The sequence below is a fragment of the Micropterus salmoides genome, unplaced genomic scaffold (assembly GCF_014851395.1).
Source record: "Micropterus salmoides isolate LMB-PRFRI ecotype aquatic unplaced genomic scaffold, ASM1485139v1 Ms_hic_scaffold_5, whole genome shotgun sequence".
NCBI classification, from domain to species: domain Eukaryota; kingdom Metazoa; phylum Chordata; class Actinopteri; order Centrarchiformes; family Centrarchidae; genus Micropterus; species Micropterus salmoides.
In genome coordinates, this window is record NW_024044237.1 from 20,082,888 (window position 1) to 20,103,681 (window position 20,794).

The following is a 20,794-nucleotide window of genomic DNA, read 5'->3' on the forward strand; positions in this document are numbered from 1 at the left end:
ATAACATTTCCATGTTGTATGCCTTCCTGTCTTTTTCTATCAACAGAGTGGGGATGATGATGACTATAAAAGAATATACACAAAAAAGATTAAACCAAGACTGAAGTCTGAAGACCTTGCAGAGGGAGTAGATGTTCGCACGGAGCGGCACAGCAGCACAAGCAGCGATGGCAGCACAATTACTACCATCACCCGCCGCATCACTACCTACACTGTGGATATGCCAGGTGGCATAAGTGAGCAACTTGAACTTTCAAGCCCAGAGTTCAAGGGGCTTAGGCACGAATCTGGAGATGGCTCTCCTCATATCAGAATCTCACATGGCAGCCCTTCAGGTAAAGTGGGAGCAGAAGAGGGAGTTTTTGAGTCAAGCAATGTCTCTTACACTGGGCCCCAAGTTAGTTCCACAGAGACACGCTGGGGCAGTGGGGGAGTTCAGACGACAACAATTATAAGAGAGGGAGAAAGAGAAAGAGTTACAGGTCTCAAATTTAAAGGGCCTAATTTAGGAGTAGCAGGGGGTAAAGGCCAGGGAGGCTTTGAGATCTCAAGAGGGAGTGGAGAGCAGGGAGATGGAAGCATTCAGGTGTCAGAAACAAGCACGACATTAAGAGACAGCACAAACACTGGTAGTAGGCATATTACATTTGGAGGGTTGGGAAATGCAGAGGTAACCTCAACTGATGAGAATGGAGGGTCAGTTAGTCTGTTTTTACCAGGAAAAAGCATGCATATTTTGACTTCAACCACAGATAAAACACAGAAGGGAAGTATTGATTTAGGTGAGAGGACAAAGGTGAAAGTATCTGAAACTACCATCGGTCACCCGCAGGCAAAGGGATCAGATAGTATTGGTATGTCGAATGTAAGACTTGGTGGAGGTCACATAGGTACTGATACTGAATTGAGAGGTGGCAGGATAGGAGGATCAGCAATAACAGTAGGCAGTGTTACCTCAGGTTATTCCTCAGGGCCAGGCAAGATTTCAGTGGCAGGTGTAGATGTCAATCTTACAGGTTCAAAGTTGAAAGGTGAGGTTGACCTGCCAAGCACAATGGGAGGAATAAAAGCATCTGGTATAGACACTGATGTTCCAGGCTATGAAACTGAGGGAAGTGTGAGTGGCATAAAAACGTCAACCATCAAGATGCCCGTGTTTGGAATGAAAGAAATCAAGAAAGAGGGAACTAGTGTTGAAGTTAAACTAAGTGGTGATGCGGATATGTCAGTACCTGTAACACATGAAGAGGTGCAAAAACCAGAACTAGACATCAAACGGACAGATATACAGATCAAAGGTCCTAGTGCTAACATTGCAGGGTCAGTTGGCAATGTACATGACATTAAAGGTCCCACTATAAATATTGAGGGGAAAGAAGGCGATTTAAAAATGCCTCAGATAAAGACACTATCATTTGGGTCCACAGGACCAAAGGTTGCTGTTAAAGCTCCTGAGGTTGACATTAAAGCACCAAAAGGTGATAGTGGGGGCTCTGATGTAAAAACTGAAAGTCTGAAATTCAAGATGGGTTCCAAAACAGGACCTACAATGCCAGAATGGGATATAAGTCTGAAAGAAACTAAACGGGATGTGGATGTGTCAGTTCCAAAGATTGAGGGAGACACAACAAAACCTGCAGTTGAGATCAAAGGATCAGCAGTTGACATCGAAAAACATAAAGGTGGATTTGAGATGCCTAAACTCAAAATGCCATCATTTGGCTTTACAGGTCCTAAGGCGGAAGCTACAGATGTTGATATAAAAGTTACAAAAGCGGAAATTGATGTCAAGGCACCTGAGGTTCATGTTAAAGCATCCAAAGTTAATGTTGAAAGCCCAGATGTAGACATAGACGCTCCCAAGGTGGACATTGACATTGAGGGACCTGAAGGTGGCTTTAACCAGCCAAAATCTACAATGAAATCCACTGGCCTGAAAGGTCCGAAGCTTGAAGGAGGTGTGACTGTATCTGTACCAAAGATTAAGGGAGACATAAAAGCACCTGGAATTGACATCAAAGGTCCACAAATTGATATTACAGGGACAAATGGTGGTGTTGAAATTCCAAAAATCAAAATTCCTGAAGTGGAGCATGAAGTACCAGATGTTGACATTGAGGGACATAAAAGTGGATTTAAAATACCTAAAGTAAAAATTCCATCATTTGGAATTAAAGGTCCAAAAGTGGAGGGGCCAGAAGTCAACGTTGTTTGTCCAAAAGCTGACATGAATGTGAACGCTCCTGAAGTGGACATTGAGGGCAGTGGTAATATGAAAGGATCAAAATTCAAAGTGCCATCACTTTCAGGACAGAAAATCTCCATGCCAGATGTGGATTTACATGTCAAAGGGCCCAAACTCAAAGGTGATGTGGATGTGTCAGGGCCAAAGATTGAAGGGGACATAAAAACACTTGATGTTGATGTTAAAGTTCCGGAGGTGGATATAGAGGGTCCAAAAGGTGAATTTGAAATGCCGAAAATCAAAATGCCATCATTTGGCTTCAAAGGTCCAAAAGGGGAGGGTCCAGATGTTGATATAAACCTTCCCAAAGGAAACATTGACATGAAAGCCCCTGCTGTTGACATTAAAGGGCCAGAGGTTGACATAGAAGGACCGGATGCAAAACTGAAAGGAACCAAATTCAGCATGCCAACAATTTCAGGACCGAAACTTTCCATGCCAGATGTGGATTTTAATTTGAAAGGTCCAAAACTCAAAGGTAATGTGGATATGTCAGCGCCAAAGATCAAAGGAGACGTTAAAACGCCTGAGTTTGACATCAAAGGTCCACAGGTTGATATTGAAGGTCCAAAAGGTGGATTTGAAATGCCTAAAATCAAAATGCCATCATTTGGCTTTAAAGGTCCAAAAGTGGAGGGTCCAGATGTTGATATAAACCTTCCCAAAGCAAAAATTGACGTGAAAGCACCTGCTGTTGACATTAAAGGGCCAGAGGTGGACATCGAAGGCCCAGATGCAAAGCTCAAAGGAACCAAATTCAGCATGCCAACCATTACAGGACCAAAACCTTCCATGCCAGATGTGGATTTAAAACTGAAAGGTCCCAAACTCAAAGGTGATGTGGATATGTCAGCGCCAAAGATCGAAGGAGACATTAAAACACCTGAGTTTGACATCAAAGGTCCACAGGTTGATATTGAAGGTCCGAAAGGTGGATTTGAAATGCCTAAAATCAAAATGCCATCATTTGGCTTTAAAGGTCCAAAAGTGGAGGGTCCAGATGTTGATATAAACCTTCCCAAAACAAACATTGACGTGAAAGCACCTGCTGTTGACATTAAAGGGCCAGAGGTGGACATCGAAGGCCCAGATGCAAAGCTCAAAGGAACCAAATTCAGCATGCCAACCATTACAGGACCAAAACCTTCTATGCCAGATGTGGATTTAAAACTGAGAGGTCCCAAACTCAAAGGTGATGTGGACATGTCAGCGCCAAAGATCGAAGGAGACATTAAAACACCTGAGTTTGACATCAAAGGTCCACAGGTTGATATTGAAGGTCCGAAAGGTGGATTTGAAATGCCTAAAATCAAAATGCCATCATTTGGCTTTAAAGGTCCAAAAGTGGAGGGTCCAGATGTTGATATAAACCTTCCCAAAACAAACATTGACGTGAAAGCACCTGCTGTTGACATTAAAGGACCAGAGGTGGACATCGACGGGCCGGATGCAAAGCTAAAAGGACCCAAATTCAGCATGCCAACCATTTCAGGACCAAAACTTTCCATGCCTGATGTGGATTTCAAGCTGAAAGGTCCCAAACTCAAAGGTGATGTGGATATGTCAGCGCCAAAGATCGAAGGAGACATTAAAACACCTGAGTTTGACATCAAAGGTCCACAGGTTGATATTGAAGGTCCGAAAGGTGGATTTGAAATGCCTAAAATCAAAATGCCATCATTTGGCTTTAAAGGTCCAAAAGTGGAGGGTCCAGATGTTGATATAAACCTTCCCAAAACAAACATTGACGTGAAAGCACCTGCTGTTGACATTAAAGGACCAGAGGTGGACATCGACGGGCCGGATGCAAAGCTAAAAGGACCCAAATTCAGCATGCCAACCATTTCAGGACCAAAACTTTCCATGCCTGATGTGGATTTCAAGCTGAAAGGTCCCAAACTCAAAGGTGATGTAGATATGTCAGCGCCAAAGATCGAAAGAGACATTAAAACACCTGAGTTTGACATCAAAGGTCCACAGGTTGATATTGAAGGTCCGAAAGGTGGATTTGAAATGCCTAAAATCAAAATGCCATCATTTGGCTTTAAAGGTCCAAAAGTGGAGGGTCCAGATGTTGATATAAACCTTCCCAAAACAAACATTGACGTGAAAGCACCTGCTGTTGACATTAAAGGGCCAGAGGTAGACATTGAAGGCCCAGATGCAAAGCTCAAAGGAACCAAATTCAGCATGCCAACCATTACAGGACCAAAACTTTCCATGCCAGATGTGGATTTAAAACTGAAAGGTCCCAAAATCAAAGGTGATGTGGATATGTCAGCGCCAAAGATCGAAGGAGACATTAAAACACCTGAGTTTGACATCAAAGGTCCACAGGTTGATATTGAAGGTCCGAAAGGTGGATTTGAACTGCCTAAAATCAAAATGCCATCATTTGGCTTTAAAGGTCCAAAAGTGGAGGGTCCAGATGTTGATATAAACCTTCCAAAAGCAAACATTGACGTGAAAGCACCTGCTGTTGACATTAAAGGGCCAGAAGTTGACATAGAAGGACCGGATGCAAAACTAAAAGGACCCAAATTCAGCATGCCAACCATTTCAGGACCAAAACTTTCCATGCCAGATGTGGATTTCAATTTGAAAGGTCCCAAACTCAAAGGTGATGTGGATATGTCAGCGCCAAAGATCGAAGGAGACGTTAAAACACCGAAGGTTGACATGAAAGGTCCAGAGGCTGATATTAAAGGGCCAAAGGGTGGATTTGAAATGCCTAACATCAAAATGCCATCCATTTCAGGACCCAAGATGCCAGATTGGGATATTAATTTGAAAGGACCCAAAATAAAGGGAGATGTCGACTTATCAGCTCAAAAGATTGAGGGTGACATAAAAGCTCCCAAGGTTGACATTGAAGGACCTGATGTTGACATCGAGGGCCACAAAGGAGGATTTAAAATGCCTAAATTTAAAATGCCATCCTTTGGGCTGAAAGGCCCAAACGTTGAAGGGCCAGATGTTGATGTCAGCATGCCGAAAGCTGATATTGATATCAAAGCACCTGATGTTAACATTACAGGACCAGAGGTTGACATAGAAGGACCGGATGCAAAACTGAAAGGACCCAAATTCAGCATGCCAACAATTTCAGGACCAAAACTTTCCATGCCAGATGTGGATTTCAAACTGAAAGGTCCCAAACTCAAAGGTGATGTAGATATGTCAGTGCCAAAGATAGAGGGAGACATTAAAACACCGAAGGTTGACATTAAAGGTCCAGAGGCTGATATTAAAGGGCCAAAGGGTGGATTTGAAATGCCTAATATCAAAATGCCATCAATATCAGGACCCAAGATGCCAGATTGGGATATTAATCTGAAAGGACCCAAAATAAAGGGAGATGTCGACGTGTCGGTTCCAAAGATTGAGGGTGACATAAAAGCTCCCAAGGTTGACATTGAAGGACCTGATGTTGACATCGAGGGCCACAAAGGAGGATTTAAAATGCCTAAATTTAAAATGCCATCCTTCGGGTTGAAAGGTCCAAATCTCGAAGGGCCAGAAGTTGATGTCAGCATGCCGAAAGCTGATATTGATATTAAAGCACCTGATGTTAACATTACAGGACCAGAGGTTGACATAGAAGGACCGGATGCAAAACTGAAAGGACCCAAATTCAGCATGCCAACAATTTCAGGACCAAAACTTTCCATGCCAGATGTGGATTTCAAACTGAAAGGTCCCAAACTCAAAGGTGATGTAGATATGTCAGTGCCAAAGATAGAGGGAGACATTAAAACACCGAAGGTTGACATTAAAGGTCCAGAGGCTGATATTAAAGGGCCAAAGGGTGGATTTGAAATGCCTAACATCAAAATGCCATCAATATCAGGACCCAAGATGCCAGATTGGGATATTAATCTGAAAGGACCCAAAATAAAGGGAGATGTCGACGTGTCGGTTCCAAAGATAGAGGGTGACATAAAAGCTCCCAAGGTCAATATTGAAGGACCAGATGTTGACATTGAGGGCCACAAAGGAGGATTTAAAATGCCTAAATTTAAAATGCCATCCTTCGGGGTGAAAGGTCCAAATCTCGAAGGGCCAGAAGTGGATGTCAGCATGCCGAAAGCTGATATTGATATTAAAGCACCTGATGTTGACATTAAAGGACCAGAGGTTGACATAGAAGGACCAGATGCAAAACTGAAAGGACCCAAATTCAGCATGCCAACAATTTCAGGACCAAAACTTTCCATGCCAGATGTGGATTTCAAACTGAAAGGTCCCAAACTCAAAGGTGATGTGGATATGTCAGCGCCAAAGATCGAAGGAGACATTAAAACACCGAAGGTTGACATTAAAGGTCCAGAGGCTGATATTAAAGGGCCAAAGGGTGGATTTGAAATGCCTAACATCAAAATGCCATCAATATCAGGACCCAAGATGCCAGATTGGGATATTAATCTGAAAGGACCCAAAATAAAGGGAGATGTTGACATGTCAGTTCCAAAGATTGAGGGTGACATAAAAGCTCCCAAGGTCGAAATTGAAGGACCAGATGTTGACATCGAGGGCCACAAAGGAGGATTTAAAATGCCTAAATTTAAAATGCCATCCTTTGGGCTGAAAGGCCCAAACGTTGAAGGGCCAGATGTTGATGTCAGCCTCCCAAAAGCTGATATTGATATTAAAGCCCCTGAAATGGAAATCAAAGGACCAGAAATGGACATTGACAGTCCAAGTGGAAAAATCAAAGGACCCAAATTCAGCATGCCAACCATTTCAGGACCAAAACTTTCCATGCCAGATGTGGATTTCAATTTGAAAGGTCCCAAACTCAAAGGTGATGTGGATATGTCAGCGCCAAAGATCAAAGGAGACATTAAAACACCGAAGGTTGACATTAAAGGTCCAGAGGCTGATATTAAAGGGCCAAAGGGTGGATTTGAAATGCCTAATATCAAAATGCCATCAATATCAGGACCCAAGATGCCAGATTGGGATATTAATCTGAAAGGACCCAAAATAAAGGGAGATGTCGACGTGTCAGTTCCAAAGATAGAGGGTGACATAAAAGCTCCCAAGGTCGATATTGAAGGACCAGATGTTGACATCGAGGGCCACAAAGGAGGATTTAAAATGCCTAAATTTAAAATGCCATCCTTTGGGCTGAAAGGCCCAAACGTTGAAGGGCCAGATGTTGATGTCAGCCTCCCAAAAGCTGATATTGATATTAAAGCCCCTGAAATGGAAATCAAAGGACCAGAAATTGACATTGACAGTCCAAGTGGAAAAATCAAAGGACCCAAATTCAGCATGCCAACGATTTCAGGACCAAAACTTTCCATGCCAGATGTGGATTTCAATTTGAAAGGTCCCAAACTCAAAGGTGATGTAGATATGTCAGCGCCAAAGATCAAAGGAGACATTAAAACACCGAAGGTTGACATTAAAGGTCCAGAGGCTGATATTAAAGGGCCAAAGGGTGGATTTGACATGCCTAATATCAAAATGCCATCAATATCAGGACCCAAGATGCCAGATTGGGATATTAATCTGAAAGGACCCAAAATAAAGGGAGATGTCGACGTGTCAGTTCCAAAGATAGAGGGTGACATAAAAGCTCCCAAGGTTGATATTGAAGGACCAGATGTTGACATTGAGGGCCACAAAGGAGGATTTAAAATGCCTAAATTTAAAATGCCATCCTTTGGGATGAAAGGTCCACATCTCGAAGGGCCAGAAGTTGATGTCAGCCTCCCAAAAGCTGATATTGATATTAAAGCCCCTGAAATGGAAATCAAAGGACCAGATATTGACATTGACAGTCCAAGTGGAAAAATCAAAGGACCCAAATTCAGCATGCCAACAATTTCAGGACCGAAACTTTCCATGCCAGATGTGGATTTCAAGCTGAAAGGTCCCAAACTCAAAGGTGATGTGGATATGTCAGCGCCAAAGATCGAAGGAGACGTTAAAACACCGAAGGTTGACATTAAAGGTCCAGAGGCCGATATTAAAGGGCCAAAGGGTGGATTTGAAATGCCTAACATCAAAATGCCATCAATATCAGGACCCAAGATGCCAGACTGGGATATTAATCTGAAAGGACCCAAAATAAAGGGAGATGTCGACGTGTCAGTTCCAAAGATAGAGGGTGACATAAAAGCTCCCAAGGTCGATATTGAAGGACCAGATGTTGACATCGAGGGCCACAAAGGAGGATTTAAAATGCCTAAATTTAAAATGCCATCCTTTGGGCTGAAAGGCCCAAACGTTGAAGGGCCAGAAGTTGATGTCAGCATGCCGAAAGCTGATATTGATATCAAAGCACCTGATGTTGACATTAAAGGACCAGAGGTTGACATAGAAGGACCGGACGCAAAACTGAAAGGACCCAAATTCAGCATGCCAACCATTTCAGGACCAAAACTTTCCATGCCAGATGTGGATTTCAAACTGAAAGGTCCCAAACTCAAAGGTGATGTGGATATGTCAGTACCAAAGATCGAAGGAGACGTTAAAACACCGAAGGTTGACGTTAAAGGTCCAGAGGCTGATATTAAAGGGCCAAAGGGTGGATTTGAAATGCCTAACATCAAAATGCCATCAATATCAGGACCCAAGATGCCAGATTGGGATATTAATCTGAAAGGACCCAAAATAAAGGGAGATGTCGACGTGTCAGTTCCAGAGATTGAGGGTGACATAAAAGCTCCCAAGGTCGATATTGAAGGACCAGATGTTAACATCGAGGGCCACAAAGGAGGATTTAAAATGCCTAAATTTAAAATGCCATCCTTTGGGCTGAAAGGCCCAAACGTTGAAGGGCCAGATGTTGATGTCAGCCTCCCAAAAGCTGATATTGATATTAAAGCCCCTGAAATGGAAATCAAAGGACCAGATATTGACATTGACAGTCCAAGTGGAAAAATCAAAGGACCCAAATTCAGCATGCCAACCATTTCAGGACCGAAACTTTCCATGCCAGATGTGGATTTCAAGCTGAAAGGTCCCAAACTCAAAGGTGATGTGGATATGTCAGTGCCAAAGATCGAAGGAGACATTAAAACACCGAAGGTTGACATTAAAGGTCCAGAGGCTGATATTAAAGGGCCAAAGGGTGGATTTGAAATGCCTAACATCAAAATGCCATCAATTTCAGGACCCAAGATGCCAGATTGGGATATTAATCTGAAAGGACCCAAAATAAAGGGAGATGTCGACGTGTCAGTTCCAAAGATAGAGGGTGACATAAAAGCTCCCAAGGTCGATATTGAAGGACCAGATGTTGACATCGAGGGCCACAAAGGAGGATTTAAAATGCCTAAATTTAAAATGCCATCCTTCGGAGTGAAAGGTCCAAATATTGAAGGGCCAGAAGTTGACGTCAGCATGCCGAAAGCTGATATTGATATTAAAGCACCTGATGTTGACATTAAAGGACCAGAGGTTGACATAGAAGGACCGGATGCAAAACTAAAAGGACCCAAATTCAGCATGCCAACAATTTCAGGACCAAAACTTTCCATGCCTGATGTGGATTTCAAGCTGAAAGGTCCCAAACTCAAAGGTGATGTGGATATGTCAGCGCCAAAGATCGAAGGAGACATTAAAGGTCCAGAGGCTGATATTAAAGGGCCAAAGGGTGGATTTGAAATGCCTAACATCAAAATGCCATCAATTTCAGGACCCAAGATGCCAGATTGGGATATTAATCTGAAAGGACCCAAAATAAAGGGAGATGTCGACGTGTCAGTTCCAAAGATTGAGGGTGACATAAAAGCTCCCAAGGTCGATATTGAAGGACCAGATGTTGACATCGAGGGCCACAAAGGAGGATTTAAAATGCCTAAATTTAAAATGCCATCCTTTGGGATGAAAGGTCCAAATCTCGAAGGGCCAGATGTTGATGTCAGCCTCCCAAAAGCTGATATTGATATTAAAGTCCCTGACATGGAAATCAAAGGACCAGAAATTGACATTGACAGTCCAAGTGGAAAAATCAAAGGACCCAAATTCAACATGCCAACTATTTCAGGACCAAAACTTTCCATGCCAGATGTGGATTTCAATTTGAAAGGTCCCAAACTCAAAGGTGATGTGGATATGTCAGCGCCAAAGATCGAAGGAGACATTAAAACACCAAAGGTTGACATTAAAGGTCCAGAGGCTGATATTAAAGGGCCAAAGGGTGGATTTGAAATGCCTAACATCAAAATGCCATCAATATCAGGACCCAAGATGCCAGATTGGGATATTAATCTGAAAGGACCCAAAATAAAGGGAGATGTCGACGTGTCAGTTCCAAAGATAGAGGGTGACATAAAAGCTCCCAAGGTCGATATTGAAGGACCAGATGTTGACATCGAGGGCCACAAAGGAGGATTTAAAATGCCTAAATTTAAAATGCCATCCTTTGGGCTGAAAGGCCCAAACGTTGAAGGGCCAGATGTTGATGTCAGCCTCCCAAAAGCTGATATTGATATTAAAGCCCCTGAAATGGAAATCAAAGGACCAGAAATTGACATTGACAGTCCAAGTGGAAAAATCAAAGGACCCAAATTCAGCATGCCAACGATTTCAGGACCAAAACTTTCCATGCCAGATGTGGATTTCAATTTGAAAGGTCCCAAACTCAAAGGTGATGTAGATATGTCAGCGCCAAAGATCAAAGGAGACATTAAAACACCGAAGGTTGACATTAAAGGTCCAGAGGCTGATATTAAAGGGCCAAAGGGTGGATTTGACATGCCTAATATCAAAATGCCATCAATATCAGGACCCAAGATGCCAGATTGGGATATTAATCTGAAAGGACCCAAAATAAAGGGAGATGTCGACGTGTCAGTTCCAAAGATAGAGGGTGACATAAAAGCTCCCAAGGTTGATATTGAAGGACCAGATGTTGACATTGAGGGCCACAAAGGAGGATTTAAAATGCCTAAATTTAAAATGCCATCCTTTGGGATGAAAGGTCCACATCTCGAAGGGCCAGAAGTTGATGTCAGCCTCCCAAAAGCTGATATTGATATTAAAGCCCCTGAAATGGAAATCAAAGGACCAGATATTGACATTGACAGTCCAAGTGGAAAAATCAAAGGACCCAAATTCAGCATGCCAACAATTTCAGGACCGAAACTTTCCATGCCAGATGTGGATTTCAAGCTGAAAGGTCCCAAACTCAAAGGTGATGTGGATATGTCAGCGCCAAAGATCGAAGGAGACGTTAAAACACCGAAGGTTGACATTAAAGGTCCAGAGGCCGATATTAAAGGGCCAAAGGGTGGATTTGAAATGCCTAACATCAAAATGCCATCAATATCAGGACCCAAGATGCCAGACTGGGATATTAATCTGAAAGGACCCAAAATAAAGGGAGATGTCGACGTGTCAGTTCCAAAGATAGAGGGTGACATAAAAGCTCCCAAGGTCGATATTGAAGGACCAGATGTTGACATCGAGGGCCACAAAGGAGGATTTAAAATGCCTAAATTTAAAATGCCATCCTTTGGGCTGAAAGGCCCAAACGTTGAAGGGCCAGAAGTTGATGTCAGCATGCCGAAAGCTGATATTGATATCAAAGCACCTGATGTTGACATTAAAGGACCAGAGGTTGACATAGAAGGACCGGACGCAAAACTGAAAGGACCCAAATTCAGCATGCCAACCATTTCAGGACCAAAACTTTCCATGCCAGATGTGGATTTCAAACTGAAAGGTCCCAAACTCAAAGGTGATGTGGATATGTCAGTACCAAAGATCGAAGGAGACGTTAAAACACCGAAGGTTGACGTTAAAGGTCCAGAGGCTGATATTAAAGGGCCAAAGGGTGGATTTGAAATGCCTAACATCAAAATGCCATCAATATCAGGACCCAAGATGCCAGATTGGGATATTAATCTGAAAGGACCCAAAATAAAGGGAGATGTCGACGTGTCAGTTCCAGAGATTGAGGGTGACATAAAAGCTCCCAAGGTCGATATTGAAGGACCAGATGTTAACATCGAGGGCCACAAAGGAGGATTTAAAATGCCTAAATTTAAAATGCCATCCTTTGGGCTGAAAGGCCCAAACGTTGAAGGGCCAGATGTTGATGTCAGCCTCCCAAAAGCTGATATTGATATTAAAGCCCCTGAAATGGAAATCAAAGGACCAGATATTGACATTGACAGTCCAAGTGGAAAAATCAAAGGACCCAAATTCAGCATGCCAACCATTTCAGGACCGAAACTTTCCATGCCAGATGTGGATTTCAAGCTGAAAGGTCCCAAACTCAAAGGTGATGTGGATATGTCAGTGCCAAAGATCGAAGGAGACATTAAAACACCGAAGGTTGACATTAAAGGTCCAGAGGCTGATATTAAAGGGCCAAAGGGTGGATTTGAAATGCCTAACATCAAAATGCCATCAATTTCAGGACCCAAGATGCCAGATTGGGATATTAATCTGAAAGGACCCAAAATAAAGGGAGATGTCGACGTGTCAGTTCCAAAGATAGAGGGTGACATAAAAGCTCCCAAGGTCGATATTGAAGGACCAGATGTTGACATCGAGGGCCACAAAGGAGGATTTAAAATGCCTAAATTTAAAATGCCATCCTTCGGAGTGAAAGGTCCAAATATTGAAGGGCCAGAAGTTGACGTCAGCATGCCGAAAGCTGATATTGATATTAAAGCACCTGATGTTGACATTAAAGGACCAGAGGTTGACATAGAAGGACCGGATGCAAAACTAAAAGGACCCAAATTCAGCATGCCAACAATTTCAGGACCAAAACTTTCCATGCCTGATGTGGATTTCAAGCTGAAAGGTCCCAAACTCAAAGGTGATGTGGATATGTCAGCGCCAAAGATCGAAGGAGACATTAAAGGTCCAGAGGCTGATATTAAAGGGCCAAAGGGTGGATTTGAAATGCCTAACATCAAAATGCCATCAATTTCAGGACCCAAGATGCCAGATTGGGATATTAATCTGAAAGGACCCAAAATAAAGGGAGATGTCGACGTGTCAGTTCCAAAGATTGAGGGTGACATAAAAGCTCCCAAGGTCGATATTGAAGGACCAGATGTTGACATCGAGGGCCACAAAGGAGGATTTAAAATGCCTAAATTTAAAATGCCATCCTTTGGGATGAAAGGTCCAAATCTCGAAGGGCCAGATGTTGATGTCAGCCTCCCAAAAGCTGATATTGATATTAAAGTCCCTGACATGGAAATCAAAGGACCAGAAATTGACATTGACAGTCCAAGTGGAAAAATCAAAGGACCCAAATTCAACATGCCAACTATTTCAGGACCAAAACTTTCCATGCCAGATGTGGATTTCAATTTGAAAGGTCCCAAACTCAAAGGTGATGTGGATATGTCAGCGCCAAAGATCGAAGGAGACATTAAAACACCAAAGGTTGACATTAAAGGTCCAGAGGCTGATATTAAAGGGCCAAAGGGTGGATTTGAAATGCCTAACATCAAAATGCCATCAATATCAGGACCCAAGATGCCAGATTGGGATATTAATCTGAAAGGACCCAAAATAAAGGGAGATGTCGACGTGTCAGTTCCAAAGATAGAGGGTGACATAAAAGCTCCCAAGGTCGATATTGAAGGACCAGATGTTGACGTCGAGGGCCACAAAGGAGGATTTAAAATGCCTAAATTTAAAATGCCATCCTTTGGGCTGAAAGGCTCAAATGTTGAAGGGCCAGATGTTGATGTCAGCCTCCCAAAGGCTGATATTGATATTAAAGCCCCTGAAATGGAAATCAAAGGACCAGATATTGACATTGACAGTCCAAGTGGAAAACTGAAAGGACCCAAATTCAGCATGCCAACAATTTCAGGACCGAAACTTTCCATGCCAGATGTGGATTTCAATTTGAAAGGTCCCAAACTCAAAGGTGATGTGGATATGTCAGCGCCAAAGATCGAAGGAGACATTAAAACACCGAAGGTTGACATTAAAGGTCCAGAGGCTGATATTAAAGGGCCAAAGGGTGGATTTGAAATGCCTAACATCAAAATGCCATCGATTTCAGGACCCAAGATGCCAGATTGGGATATTAATCTGAAAGGACCCAAAATAAAGGGAGATGTCGACGTGTCAGTTCCAAAGATAGAGGGTGACATAAAAGCTCCCAAGGTCGATATTGAAGGACCAGATGTTGACATCGAGGGCCACAAAGGAGGATTTAAAATGCCTAAATTTAAAATGCCATCCTTCGGAGTCAAAGGTCCAAATATTGAAGGGCCAGATGTTGATGTCAGCATGCCGAAAGCTGATATTGATATCAAAGCACCTGATGTTGACATTAAAGGACCAGAGGTTGACATAGAAGGACCGGACGCAAAACTGAAAGGACCCAAATTCAGCATGCCAACAATTTCAGGACCAAAACTTTCCATGCCAGATGTGGATTTCAAACTGAAAGGTCCCAAACTCAAAGGTGATGTGGATATGTCAGTGCCAAAGATCGAAGGAGACATTAAAACACCGAAGGTTGACATTAAAGGTCCAGAGGCTGATATTAAAGGGCCAAAGGGTGGATTTGAAATGCCTAACATCAAAATGCCATCAATATCAGGACCCAAGATGCCAGATTGGGATATTAATCTGAAAGGACCCAAAATAAAGGGAGATGTCGACGTGTCAGTTCCAAAGATTGAGGGTGACATAAAAGCTCCCAAGGTCGATATTGAAGGACCAGATGTTGACATCGAGGGCCACAAAGGAGGATTTAAAATGCCTAAATTTAAAATGCCATCCTTTGGGCTGAAAGGCCCAAACGTTGAAGGGCCAGATGTTGATGTCAGCCTCCCAAAAGCTGATATTGATATTAAAGCCCCTGAAATGGAAATCAAAGGACCAGAAATTGACATTGACAGTCCAAGTGGAAAAATCAAAGGACCCAAATTCAGCATGCCAACAATTTCAGGACCAAAACTTTCCATGCCAGATGTGGATTTCAATTTGAAAGGTCCCAAACTCAAAGGTGATGTGGATATGTCAGCGCCAAAGATCGAAGGAGACATTAAAACACCGAAGGTTAACATTAAAGGTCCAGAGGCCGATATTAAAGGGCCAAAGGGTGGATTTGATATGCCTAACATCAAAATGCCATCAATTTCAGGACCCAAGATGCCAGATTGGGATATTAATCTGAAAGGACCCAAAATAAAGGGAGATGTCGACGTGTCAGTTCCAAAGATTGAGGGTGACATAAAAGCTCCCAAGGTCGATATTGAAGGACCAGATGTTAACATCGAGGGCCACAAAGGAGGATTTAAAATGCCTAAATTTAAAATGCCATCCTTCGGGGTGAAAGGTCCAAATCTCGAAGGGCCAGAAGTTGATGTCAGCATGCCGAAAGCTGAAATTGATATCAAAGCACCTGATGTTGACATTAAAGGACCAGAGGTTGACATAGAAGGACCAGATGCAAAACTGAAAGGACCCAAATTCAGCATGCCAACAATTTCAGGACCGAAACTTTCCATGCCAGATGTGGATTTCAAACTGAAAGGTCCCAAAATCAAAGGTGATGTGGATATGTCAGCGCCAAAGATCGAAGGAGACGTTAAAACACCTGACTTTGACATCAAAGGTCCACAGGTTGATATTGAAGGTCCGAAAGGTGGATTTGAAATGCCCAAAATCAAAATGCCATCATTTGGCTTCAAAGGTCCGAAAGTGGAGGGTCCAGATGTTGATATAAACCTTCCCAAAGGAAACATTGACATGAAATCACCTGCTGTTGACATTAAAGGGCCAGAGATTGACATTGAACGACCTGATGCAAAGCTCAAAGGACCGAAATTCAGCATGCCAACCATTTCAGGACCGAAACTTTCCATGCCAGATGTGGATTTCAATCTGAGTGGACCCAAACTCAAAGGTGATGTAGATCTGTCATCTCCAAAGATAGAGGGAGACATTAAAACACCTACGGTTGACATTAAAGTTCCAGAGGCTGATATTAAAGGGCCAAAGGGTGGATTTGAAATGCCTAACATCAAAATGCCATCAATATCAGGACCCAAGATGCCAGATTGGGATATTAATCTGAAAGGACCCAAAATAAAGGGCGATGTCGATGTTTCAGTTCCAAAGATTGAGGGTGACATAAAAGCTCCCAAGGTTGATATTGAAGGACCAGATGTTGACATTGAGGGCCACAAAGGAGGATTTAAAATGCCTAAATTTAAAATGCCATCCTTTGGGATGAAAGGCCCAAACGTTGAAGGGCCAGATGTTGATGTCAGCCTCCCAAAAGCTGATATTGATATTAAAGCCCCTGAAATGGAAATCAAAGGACCAGATATTGACATTGACAGTCCAAGTGGAAAAATCAAAGGACCCAAATTCAGCATGCCAACCATTTCAGGACCAAAACTTTCCATGCCAGATGTGGATTTCAATCTGAGAGGACCGAAACTCAAAGGTGATGTTGATGTGGTAACTCCAAAGATCGAAGGAGACATTAAAACACCTGAAGTTAAGATCAAGGGTCCTACCGTTGACTTAGAATCTCCAGAAGGACAACTTAGTGGGCCAAAGGTGAAGTTACCAAAAATGTCTGGACCGAAAATATCATTGCCAGATGTTGACATCAATGTGAAGGGGCCAAAGGTCAAGGGTGATTTCAAAGGGGATGTTCAGTTGCCAAAAGCTGAACTTGAGGGACCAGATGTCACCATTGATGTTCCAGAAATTGGTGCAAAGAAAGCTAAATTCAAAATGCCAAAATTTGGATTTAAGGGTTCAAAGATAAAGGCCCCAGACACAGACGTGAAAATGGCAAAAGGTGATATAAGTATCAAAGGGATGACTGGTAGCTCTGAAGGTCTTGATCTTGACCTGGGATTGACTGGTTCAAAAACTAAAGGATCCAAATTCAAGATGCCAAAATTTGGTTTCAAAGGCCCAAAAGTTGAAATGCCAGAAGTTGATGTTAATCCGAACATTTCCATGCCAGATGTGGATTTTAATGTGAAAGGTCCCAAACTCAAAGGGGATTTGGATGTGTCAGTTCCAAAGATTAAGGGAGACATAACAGGGCCTGAAGTTGACATCAAAGGTCCAGATATGGAATGTTCAAAGGGGGGATTTGAAATGCCTAAAATTAAAATGCCATCTTTCAGCATTAAGAGTCCCAAAGTAGAGGGCCCTGATGTTGACATTGATCTTCCAAAAGCTGATATGGAGATCAAAGCACCTGGAATTGACATGAAGGGGCAAGACATTGATGTTGAAGGCCCTGATGCAAAATTGAAAGGACCCAAATTAAAGTTGCCATCCGTACAAGCACCAAAGATGCCAGACTGGGATATCAATCTGAAAGGTCCAAAACTGAAAGGAGATGTGAATATGAAAGGTCCTAAGATTGAGGGAGATATTGAAACTCCTAAAATAGACGTTGAAGTACCAGACATTGACATTGACAGTCCAAGTGCAAAAATAAAGGGGCCAAAATTCAAGATGCCAACTATCTCAGGACCGAAGATTTCCATGCCAGATATGGATTTCAATTTGAAAGGTCCCAAACTCAAAGGTGATGTGGATTTGTCAGTGCCAAAGATTAAAGGAGACATAAAAACACCTGATTTTGACATCAAAGGTCCACAGGTTGATGTTGAAGGTTCAAAAGGTGGATTTGAAATGCCTAAAATCAAAATGCCATCATTTGGTTTCCAAGGTCCAAAAGTGGAGGGTCACGATGTTGATATTAACCTTCCCAAGGCTAAAATTGATGTTAAAGCACCTGACGTTGACATTAAAGGACCAGAGATTGACATTGAAGGACCTGATGCAAAACTCAAAGGACCCAAAATCAAAATGCCATCAGTATCGGGACCCAAGATGCCAGATTGGGATATTAATCTGAAAGGGCCAAAAATAAAGGGAGATGTTGACGTGTCAGTTCCAAAGATCGAGGGTGACATTAAAGGTCCCAAGGTCGATATTGAAGGACCAGATGTTGACATCGAGGGCCACAAAGGAGGATTTAAAATGCCTAAATTTAAAATGCCATCCTTCGGAGTGAAAGGTCCAAATATTGAAGGGCCAGAAGTTGATGTCAGCATGCCGAAAGCTGATATTGATATCAAAGCACCTGATGTTGACATTAAAGGACCAGAGGTTGACATAGAAGGACCGGACGCAAAACTGAAAGGACCCAAATTCAGCATGCCAACAATTTCAGGACCAAAACTTTCCATGCCTGATGTGGATTTCAAGCTGAAAGGTCCCAAACTCAAAGGTGATGTGGATTTGTCAGCACCAAAGATGGAGGGAGACATTGAAACACCTGAGTTTGATATCAAAGGTCCACAGGCTGATATTGAAGGTCTGAAAGGTGGATTTGAAATGCCTAAAATCAAAATGCCATCATTTGGCATTAAAGGTCCAAAAGTAGAGGGTCCAGATGTTGATATAAATCTTCCCAAAGCAAACATTGACGTGAAAGCACCTGACGTTGACATCAAAGGACCAGATTTTGACATTGAGTGCCCAAGTGGTAAAATCAAAGGACCCAAATTCAACATGCCAAACATTTCAGGACCAAAACTTTCCATGCCAGATGTGGATTTCAAGCTGAAAGGTCCCAAACTTAAAGGTGATGTGGATATGTCAGCGCCAAAGATCGAAGGAGACATTGAAACACCTGACATTGACATCAAAGGTCCACAGGTTGATATCAAAGGACCTAAGGGAGGATTTGACATGCCTAAAATCAAAATGCCATCATTTGGATTCAAAGGTCCAAAAGTAGAGGGTCCAGATGTTGATATAAACCTTCCCAAGGCAAACATTGACATGAAAGCACCTGATGTTGACATTAAAGGGCCAGAGATAGATGTTGCAGGCCCTGATGCAAAACTCAAAGGACCCAAAATCAAAATGCCATCAATGTCAGGACCTACAATGCCAGATTGGGATATTAGTCTGAAAGGGTCCAAAATAAAGGGAGATGTCGACGTGTCAGTTCCAAAGATTGAGGGTGATATAAAAGCTCCCAAGGTCCATATTGAAGGACCAGATGTTGACATTGATGGCCACAAAGGAGGATTTAAAATGCCTAAATTTAAAATGCCATCCTTTGGGCTGAAAGGTCCAAATGTTGAAGGGCCAGATGTTGATGTCAGCCTCCCGAAAGCTGATATTGATATTAAAGCCCCTGAATTGGATATCAAAGGACCAGATTTTAACATTGACAGTCCAAGTGGAAAAATCAAAGGACCCAAATTCAGCATGCCAACAATTTCAGGACCGAAACTTTCCATGCCAGATGTGGATTTCAAACTGAAAGGTCCCAAACTCAAAGGTGATGTGGATATGTCAGTGCCAAAGATCGAAGGAGACGTTGAAACACCTGACCTTGACATCAAAGGTCCACAGGTTGATATCAAAGGGCATACGGGTGGATTTGACATGCCTAAAATCAAAATGCCATCATTTGGATTCAAAGGTCCAAAAGTAGAGGGTCCAGATGTTGATATAAACCTTCCCAAGGCAAACATTGACGTGAAAGCACCTGATGTTGACATTAAAGGGCCAGAGATAGATGTTGCAGGCCCTGATGCAAAACTCAAAGGACCCAAAATCAAACTGCCATCAATGTCAGGACCCACAATGCCAGATTGGGATATTAGTGTGAAAGGACCCAAGGTGAAGGGAGATGTTGACGTGTCAATTCCAAAGATTGAGGGTGATATAAAAGCTCCTAAGGTCGATATTGAAGGACCAGATGTTGACATTGAGGGCCACAAAGGAGGATTTAAAATGCCTAAATTTAAAATGCCATCTTTTGGGCTGAAAGGTCCAAATGTTGAAGGGCCAGATGTTGATGTCAGCCTCCCGAAAGCTGAAATTGATATTAAAGCCCCTGAATTGGATATCAAAGGACCAGATTTTAACATTGACAGTCCAAGTGGAAAAATCAAAGGACCCAAATTCAACATGCCAAACATTTCAGGACCAAAACTTTCCATGCCAGATGTGGATTTCAAACTGAAAGGTCCCAAACTCAAAGGTGATGTGGATATGTCAGTGCCAAAGATCGAAGGAGACGTTGAAACACCTGACCTTGACATCAAAGGTCCACAGGTTGATATCAAAGGGCCTACGGGTGGATTTGACATGCCTAAAATCAAAATGCCATCATTTGGATTCAAAGGTCCAAAAGTAGAGGGTCCAGATGTTGATATAAACCTTCCCAAGGCAAACATTGACGTGAAAGCACCTGATGTTGACATTAAAGGGCCAGAGATAGACGTTGCAGGCCCTGATGCAAAACTCAAAGGACCAAAAATCAAACTGCCATCAATGTCAGGACCCACAATGCCAGATTGGGATATTAATCTGAAAGGGCCCAAGGTGAAGGGAGATGTTGACGTGTCAGTTCCAAAGATTGAGGGTGATATAAAAGCTCCTAAGGTCGATATTGAAGGACCAGATGTTGACATTGAGGGTCACAAAGGAGGATTTAAAATGCCTAAATTTAAAATGCCATCTTTTGGGATGAAAGGTCCAAATGTTGAAGGTCCAGATGTTGATGTCAGCCTCCCAAAGGCTGATATTGATATTAAA

The 20,794-nt window shown here is 42.5% G+C and overlaps 1 protein-coding gene across 1 annotated transcript in view; it reads left to right on the forward strand.

Moving 5' to 3' along the window:
* ahnak (AHNAK nucleoprotein) overlaps positions 1 to 20,794 on the forward strand; it is a 38,262-nt gene that overhangs the window by 13,098 nt on the left and 4,370 nt on the right. The window contains 1 exon segment of the mRNA XM_038699125.1: positions 47 to 20,792. Within this exon segment, the coding sequence (XP_038555053.1) occupies positions 47 to 20,792 (20,746 nt within the window).